This window comes from Gavialis gangeticus, unplaced genomic scaffold, assembly GCF_001723915.1.
Source record: "Gavialis gangeticus isolate Ggan-Ray unplaced genomic scaffold, GavGan_comp1, whole genome shotgun sequence".
NCBI classification, from domain to species: domain Eukaryota; kingdom Metazoa; phylum Chordata; order Crocodylia; family Gavialidae; genus Gavialis; species Gavialis gangeticus.
The window spans coordinates 29,906,648-29,915,834 of record NW_017729001.1 but is presented as its reverse complement, the minus strand read 5'-3'; the positions used below and the strand labels follow the sequence as shown (position 1 = coordinate 29,915,834).

The window sequence follows — 9,187 nt, the reverse complement described above, 5'->3', positions numbered from 1 at the left end:
CTGCTGAGAACAGCCCAACTCCACGTTCATGTGCTGTTGGGTGCCCAGAGATGCCTGCTGCATGCCTTGGGCGGTAGGGTTGGAAGAGCCACTTGCAGCTGAGCTGAGAAACCCAGGTTAAAGTCCCCCAAAGGGCTCCAGCCGCCACAGCAGCTCTTTTGGGAACCATTAGAGGCAGGAGAATTAAAGGGAACTTGGCTCCTAGGGTCAGCCGTCACCCTAGGGTTAAGTGGGAAAGGCTATCGCGAGATTGGGACTTGCCTCATAGCTTGGGGACGTGGGCCCAGGTGGCAGGGGTGCACTGTCTACCACCCGGGCACATCTCACTTGGGCTGAAATGCTCCATCTCTTGCTCCCCGCAGGAATACCCACTGTCGGCCCTCGCGGGGACCTCCTGCCACTGCGGCTTCCCCACCACGCTTTTCACCCTGCACGATCGTGAGGATGAGCAGCTGTGCGCACAAAAATGCACCGGCGAGGATTTTGAGAGCTGCGGGACCGCTGAGTACTTCATCGTCTACCAGACACAAGTGCAAGGTACCTGGCGTCCCGCCTGCCGCCCTCTCGCTCCCGGGGCTCTTGGGGCTGGTTTGCTCTGGGAGGTTCCCAGGATGCGACGGCCGCGGGGATGGGTTTGGACCCTCCTTGTGCAGAATGAGCCATGCCTGGTACAACCTCACACCTGCATGGGGTGGGCACGAGCCCTCTCAATTAGACCTCTCATGCGGCAAATCGTCCTGTAAGGTTATTTCTTACCTCTTGTGAGCTACCCAGCCTGCTTGCTGCACGCCCGTCGTGGAGGCCATTCCCCCCCAGCACCTCCGCCGGGAAGTCTTTCCCTTGATGAAATCTTGAGTTGTGATCCCAGCTCCATTGCAAGTGCTCTGGGGTCTTCGCTGAGCAGCACGGCGAGACCTCGTTCCTCTTCCCCGGTGCACTTTCTGTGCAGACCTGCCCTCCCGGCCCAGCTGTCGGCGGGGAAGGACACAACACCTCATACCCCTGGCTGCACATTCAGCTTTGCTGTCTGTGTTTAAATTCACCTCGGCACGCGTGACGACCCGAACCTCAGTTTGTCCCGGATAAAATAACATCGGTTTCCAACCATCCATTCGGCTTTCATTAAAAATTACCATTTATTTTAATTTCCCAGGAAATAAATCCTCCTCTGAACAAACAGCTGTAATTACTGCTTACATCAGGCACAGGAAATAACACTTTGCCATCTGCCTTCAGCAGATTTCTTTCTTTCTCTCTTTCTTTCTCTCTTTCTTCCTTCTTTTTCTTTCTTGTCACCATCAAGTTGCAGGCCAGAGCCACTGCTCGTGGAGGGAAAGCGGTGTCCCTGGTCTACCCTCACACAGCTTTTTCACCCGCTCTTCCCCGCTGGCCTGTCGGAAGGGCACCGCCGTCTGTCCAGATGTACTCAGACGCATGAAAGCAAGGATATAACCAAGCCCATCTCTCTGCAGGAGCATGCTGTGTCCCAAAATATTAGGCTCCTCACTCCCTTCCTATGTAGCACTCCTTCCCACCCCCCCCTGCTTTGGATACCCATCCCTTTACATCCTACCCACCCCTTTGGAGCGCCTGTAGCTTTGGCCTGTGCCCATGCTTTTCATTTGTCACTGGCAAAACACCATGGAAAGCTATAAAGTTCTGCTTCTTTCAGCTCGGGGTGACTGTATTTTTCTCCTCCTGGGGGGTGCGTAGCTAGTAAGAAAAGCTGGGGACCGGCAGTTAGCTGCCACCTAAGTGCAGCTGCTGGCTCGCCGTACAAGCCATCCAAATGCTTCGTGCCCCTTGGCCTCACCGGGTGTTGTCAGGGGGCAGTAACCAATACATGGTGGTGAAATCACTGGAAAAGGGCGAAATGTTGGTACCCTCTCCAAAAGTGGGCTGAGCTAGGAAGCGTAGGGCCGCCCAACGGCATGCTTGAACACATCGATGCTTGAGAATCTGTTTCAAAGAGGAGGTAGGATTGAAACCATCATAGAAAGAGGTCTCTTCGAGCTACCAACTATCTCTGCTGGCTGATCCTATCCCGATGGTGGATTCAGGCATGAAGTTGCTTGCTGGAAAACAGCAAGAGTGCAGCGCTCTTCCGACAAGGGGGTGGCAATGTGTCCAGACGGGGGTTTCTTGCAAACTCAGGGACAGTAGCACAGCTGAAAGGAGATGCCTGCGATCATTATCTGGGACTGGAAGACTGTGGTCAAAGGTTAAGAAAGGAAAAGGCCAGGACAGGAAGTTAAAAGGAAATGTGAAACTCCCAGACTCCTCCAAGGGGACTCTTATCCTGACCTCCTTTCCAGCCACCTCCATGGGCACGTCTACACTGCGCATTAGCTTAATCACACCGCGCAGCAGTTAAAAACTGTGCTAATAACCTACTGCATAGTGTTATTAGGCTAATGCACAAGTAAGCATCACTAAATAACCATGTGCCGGTGCTACTGTGCAGTAGCTCTAGATGCTGTGCATTTAGTTAGTACTTTATTAAGCAAGCACTAAATTAAGTGCACAGTATCCAAGGTCCATTAATGAACGTGTAGACGAGCCCAGTCAGGATTGTTCCAAGAACGAGCTGAGTGAGCCAAAAGGAAGTCTCAAATGCCGCTTCAAAGCCCTGCCTTTTTATCACTTTCATGACGGCCCAAAGGAAAGTCTGAATTTCCAGGGCATTACTACCTGCTGTCTCTTTGCAGTAACATGGTTACTTTTTGCCCCCAGCCCCACTGTCTTCAACAAAAGCTCCTAGAGGGAGATCTCAAGCAGGTTTAAATGATGCTAGAAAACAAAATAGAGTGAAGATGCCTGCGTTAACCTTTTGCACGTCTCTATCCAAGCAGCTCAATGTACTTTGCCAGCATGAATTGTTTACTACACTTCACAGTTCGCACCGTGGTGGATACAGCATGCGCTCCTCGTCCCATTGTCCACTAATCTGCAAGACTCTCATAGCGCTGCCATTAACGTTCTTGCAAGGAAGCGCATTTGCATATTGACGGGAGAGAGAGGCCAGACAACCCACATTAATTGGCTTCAGCATTCAAACCTTGTCATTTCATAGTATTTTATTTTAAGCTAGTCTGTTCTGCTCTTCTCTGAGGCTGTGCTAAACATGCATGGTTTTGTTTTTTTTATTGCAATAATCAGGACAGGAGAGAAGAGTAAGTGTAGGTACCCACCCTACCTAGGAACCGCATAAGTGCGATTCTGCAAATAATACATATGCCGCGTTTTCTGAGGCTGGAAAGTGACAAGTCAATTAGAGATTTGCATTCGGCACGAGCTGGGAAGTGGGAATCCCCCACTTCAGCGACTGAAAGCCCAACAGGTGGGAAGACAGAATCTCATCACAGCCATCACTTCAAAGTCTACTCCATCGTCCGTCTGAATGAAGCAGCGGCACCCTGGAGACGGTTCGTGCAGCACATCAATGCTGCCTTTTGCAATCTAGTTATTGGAAGAAGTGCTCATTTGGTTATTGGAGTAGCCGTGGATAGTCTGGGAACACCCAAGCAGTAGGCCTGTGTGAATAGGCAACTATTCGATTCAGATTCGGCGATTTGAATCGCTTTTCCGAATCGATTCGGAAAAGATTTGGAGCCGATTCAGAGAGATTCGGCCATAGGGTATAATGGAGAATCAGTGAAATATCTGTAACTTTGTTGTCCTCATCCCCTACAGCCTTGGCCCAGTCCACCACTGTAAAGGACGGCAGGTCAAAATAACTGAATAACTCCTCCGAATCATCTCCGAATCCAAATCGCGTTCTGAAGCTTTGCATAGCCCTACCAAGCAGTTTGAATGGTAAAGACCACACAAAATCCATGTCTAATCCAACAGCACTAAGCATCTCATATCTAGCCATGCCACCTTGTGCTGTGAACTCACAGCTAAGCACAGCTGGATCCGGTCAGATGGAAAGCCACACACACAAACCTACTGCTGCATTCATTTCCTGAGTGTGCTGTAATCCTTTCAGCAGTCTGAGTCGCCCTTCATTTTTCATCTGCTCCTAAAAAGCCTGAACTGAACCGGTGCAGTCGTATCCAGTTACAGCATCGTGGTAAGAGGACACAGGCAGCTCTTTTCCCCGCTTTGCCAGCATATTTCAGTCTTTCTCCAGTCTTGAAACAGGGCTTGGAACAAGACTTTTCCATACTACAGCCATCTCAGTCTCCATTACCGCAGCATCTTCCCCAGGAGACGGCACGAAACCTCGAGGAACTGACCCGGTTTCTTTCTAGTAAACCTAACCAACTCTTGGCTTGCCTCTTTATCATCGAGGAAAAATGAAGATAGAAGGAGAATAAAAGGGAAGTCTCCGCGCCATGGTAGACGGTGATATAATCTCCTGGGTTGCTCCCTGTCTGTTGGAATACAGCATCCACCTCCTTCTTTGAGGACAGCCAAACTGGACCTGCATGCTCAATTCAGATGGCTCTCCCAGGCAAGCAGCCCCGTGGACTCCCTGTTGCAGTGTGGGAATGAGACGCGGGAGCCTTTCATCGCTGAAGGATGATATATGGTGGGAATCTATTGTTTCTGCCAAGTGTACTGCTTTAGCTCAGCCAGCCTGTCTTCAACGCTGCAAAACGAAATCCCCCAAGAGAACAACCAAGGAAAAGGGCCAGATCGCCAGAGTCAAAATGAACACGGTTGTTGTCAGACGCTGCTGTGCAAATGCACGTGCGAACTGCATGTGCCCAGGCAGATGAACACACACATAGGAAGAGTACACTCAGATTAGGTATACAGCCCCTGTTTCTCTTGGACTGTCACGTATCCGCACAGATCCCCTTCACTGTAAGGTCGTGCAGTGCCGGGCACCCAGCAGGGACAAGGCATGTGTCTGGCTTCGATGCAGAGATTTCTGTGCCAAGGACGAGCCCCGACTCAGCGCCGTTGGGGAGCGGGGCTGGAGTCCGAGCGTCTTGATGCCGGCTGATGTTTGTAGCAGGGCTTTGAAGTCTGCATGCGAGATCCTCCGGGAAACCATCGTTTCCTTTTATATTTGTACAGTGAAACCAATCCAAAGCAGCCAGAGGATAGTTCTGCAATCCCAGCAGGGTTTAGGAGCAGAGACATAGGGAATAGGACAGGAGGAAGAGACGAGGCCATCATGGCTAGACCCCTGCTGTCATAGGCAACCATGTCATCCTGCCCCATTCATAAGGAACAAGATACCCAGCCCCACTCCCTCCTAGAGCTACCGGGTTTGCAAATCCTGCCATGAAAGGGGTTTGAAGGACTCCATTGCTCTCAGACCCCACGGTGGATGTTTTGGATCAAATGCACTGAATGAGCATGTTTTAATATCTCTTTCTGCACCATCTCAGGGTCAGAAAGCCCTGTTACCTCTTCTCACCTTAGAGATCTTATGCACGGCCCCCTGATGCATCTTCTATTTTTAACCTTTTTCAGACAACCGCTGTATGGATAGAAGGTTTTTACCCACTCGATCCAAACAATTCATAGCCTTGGCAAGCTTCCCTGGAGCAGGCAATACTTGGGCACGCCATCTCATCGAGCTGGCGACCGGCTTCTACACTGGGAGCTATTACTTCGATGGATCTCTCTACAACAAAGGTGAGAAGGGATAAGTCACGGACAGGATCTTTGTCACTTCTGCTTATGGCGGCCTCTCCAGAGATGGCCACTTTCAAGGGCTGCAGAAAAAAAGGAGGGGAGGCGATTGAAATTTAGAAATAGCCCACTATGACAAGGGAAGGGAAAATACAGTAAAGAGCAAAAGAGCAAAGGGGGTGGATGGGCCAAGTTCTCTTCCCGCTGATGGGGGTGTAGGTTGTAGCCATGCTGGTCTAAGGACACGGGCAGACAAGGCTCTTTGGGTAAATGGGATATCTTCTATTAGACCAACCAAATAGTTGGAAAAATTGTTCTTTGCAAGCGTTCGGGCACAAACACCCAATGATGAAAACCCACAGGGTGAGAGGTTAACTCAGTGCAGTTGCTCTAGAGCAAGAGGAGGAGGACGTTCCCGCGGGGCAGCCGGGCCGGATGAATTGGGCATGGGAGCAACCCTAGCTTGTTGCCTGCTTTGAGTGCAAGGACCAAGTTCTGGCATCTTGCTGCAACTCCAGAGGCGCGATTTGGACACTCGTGCCAGGGTCATCGTCTCAGTCAACCGGCTGAGAACGGGCCACTCCGGGGATGCCGGCCACATCTCTCTGGGGTGCCACTGGCTCTAAAAACCATTGTGGCTTGACCCGCTAGGCTCCAGTGGGTGTTTGACCTTTAATGTGCCGGGTACTGCTGTTATGCCAGCGTGCCAGGGGATGTATACCATGTTGGGCATGAGCTATTTTCTCCCGGGAAGAAGGGAAACGCAGAGGGCAGATGGCGAGTCATTCACACTGCCTCTTGCTTAGGCAGACTCATTTCTTAGCACATCCTCTTCTGCATGGGAAGTTTACGGGAAAACTGATGTTATGCCCGTCATTTCTGGAAAGTTTATGGGAAAACTGCCTTATGCCTGTTGTTTCTGGCCCATGCAAGACATTCCTACCAGAGATTGGGGTGCAAATTGCTCAATATTTATCACTTTTTAACAATTTCTGCATCCTTCCCAAGATTTCCATGCGCATCTATATTTCAGATGAGTTTTTTAAGCCTTGCTCAGAGCCATTGGATTTTGGTTGCGGTCAAACCTGGGGATTCTTCTGCTGGGTCTTAATGATGGAGATTCCTGGCAAGAGGGTCTGTTTGGGTGAATCTGACATCTTTTATTAGACCAACTTAAATTCCCTTAACTGGATATTTTGCCCCCTTGTTGCGTCCAGTCTTATCATGCTGTTGAGGATATCTGTCGTTTAACGTGTCCCTGCTCGCGTGTCAATTAGGGTTGGTTACCCTTTAAATTCTCATCTCATTAGAGGCCTTCTGTTTTAATAACTTTTGGAGGTGAGTAAGCCAGTGCAGTTAAAAATATCCATCCTCCGAGAGGAGACCAGACACCTTCAGTAACCAGACCCAGCCTCACAAAGAAAGCACCATTGCATCAATCAGTCAGAGATAATCTCCCAGGCACTGAGCTAAACTGCGGAGAGTTAGCTTAATGATACAGCAAAGCCAAGCCGCACGCGGGCTGCCCATGCCTAGAAAGCACCGTCATCCTGCATTAGCTGTCAGATACAGGGAATGCAAAGGGTTGACTTGCATGGATTTGACAGCGAGGCTCCAGGAGGCACAAACTGAGAACCCAAAATAGCACAGATGCCTAGTGACAAAATAAGAGAGAGCGTGCCCAACAAAACCGCCGTCCGGCTAGCCCTGCAGGAAATAAACAGGAGCTAGGCCGTCCCTCTGTTGCTGTGCTTTCGAGCCTCTTGAAAAAATATCAGGAGCATTGCACTGCTGATCATCTTCCCAGCCCAAAACAGCTGTATGCATTTGGCACACTTCGGGGTGCCTAGCCTGGCACAGGGAAAAGGATCCTCGTTTTAAGATGTTTCGGATGCTTAGCAGAATCTGAGGACACGCTTGAAGCCGATTGTTTTAAGGGAGTGAAGGCAATGAGCTGCTAAAATGCAGCTAAAAAAACCCACCACCCGTGACTCGGGCTCCCAGGTGCTGTGGCGATACAGAGGGTTTGCATTCAAGAGAGGACTGATGATGGATGAATGGCAGATGGAAAAGGGGGCATATCGAATTTTATTTGAACTTGGCTAGCTCCGTTCACTCTAGTCTTGCAAATGCACAAAAAGGGAAAGGAATCAGAGGACAAGTTATCTATCTACCCATTTATTATTATTATTATTATTATTATTTTATTATTCAGATGGGGGGACAGTTATAGTCAAGACTGAGATTTGAGCAAGGACGCAGATCTATTTGCTTTTTTTATTCCAGCCAGCTCACTCTTCTACCGCCACAGAACTGGCCTGTCTAGCAGAATACATGCTCCTCCAAATAAGAATATATCTGCTTTCTAAATGCAGCAAATCCTCTTGGCCTTGTGCTCTAAGAGGCCAATCTCTCTCTTACAAATTAGACTTTTTCAGAGCAAGTGTTGTTGCTTAGGGCAGGCACGGTGGCTTAGCAGAATAATACCGGCAGACTGTCAGCTCCCGAGGAGCCGTGTTAAGTCCGCTCGCTGCCGCTGCTCGATTCGCCGAGCATGTTTCTCCTTGGGCTGAATGATTTCAGTGGATATCCATCTTTTGTTCCTCTGTGACATGGAGAAATTATTTACAGAGTAAATATTTTCCTCTTTCCCCCCTTCCTTGCCCTGTGAGGTCCCCAGAGGACCAGCAGCCATGTTCCCCCAGTGATGGAAATGCCGACAATACGACTTGGCTGGAATGACAAAGAGCCACAGCCGGGCTCAGCGCAGGGATGGGCGGAGGGGGAGAAGTGGCATCTTCGGAGGCGAGCTGGGACCATGGGGAGCTGTCCTCACAGAAGAGGAGTTTCCAGATGCGCTGGTATTACCCGGTGAAGATCATTGCGGTAGGACATAAGGAGGACTTCGCGGTTTACTTGACTAGCAGTGGCCTCCAGGATTAAATACTGCAGTATGTCTTAACAAAAGACTTTTGAAAAGAGAAAGAAACAGTCATAAAGCCAGCTCTAATACAGGGGAGGAACTTCACTGTGATAAGTTAATTCATCAATGCCTAACTCAGGTCTTGCTGCGCATATCATGCGATCATCGAAAATTCAGGGTCACGTCTAGTCCAACCCCCTGCTCAAAACAGGACCAGCCCCAACTCCATCATCCCAGCCATAGTTTTGTCTTGCCAGCCCTTAAAAACCTCCAAGGATGGAGATCCCACCACCTCTCTGGGTAACTTGTGTAGTGTTTTACTACCCTCCTGGTGAGAAACTTCTTCCTAATGTCTAACTTAAACGTCCCTTGCTGCAACCTGAGCCCATTGCTCCTTGTCCTGTCGTCTGCCCCCACTGAGACCAGCCCAGCTCCATCCTCTTTGCAGCCCCCCTGCAGGGAGGGGAAGGTTGCTATTAAGTCTCTCCTCTCAGTCCCCTCTTCTCTAGATTAAATAAGCCCCATCCCTCAGCCCCTCCTTATCAGTCATGTCCCCCAGCCCCCCAGCTATTTTTGTTGCCGTCTGCTGCACTCTCTCCAATGTGGCTGTGGCGGGTGCAGAGATCCCACCTCAGGAACACAGCTGGGTATTCGTATCCCTCCGCTGTT

At 49.9% G+C, this 9,187-nt stretch overlaps 1 protein-coding gene across 1 annotated transcript in view; it reads left to right on the top strand.

The window, feature by feature from the left end:
• WSCD2 (WSC domain containing 2) overlaps nucleotides 1-9,187 on the top strand; it is a 78,142-nt gene that overhangs the window by 44,685 nt on the left and 24,270 nt on the right. Inside the window, exons 5-6 of the mRNA XM_019507212.1 lie at nucleotides 363-537; nucleotides 5,434-5,598. Of these exons, the coding sequence (XP_019362757.1) occupies nucleotides 363-537; nucleotides 5,434-5,598 (340 nt within the window). The remainder of the gene's footprint in view (nucleotides 1-362; nucleotides 538-5,433; nucleotides 5,599-9,187) is intronic.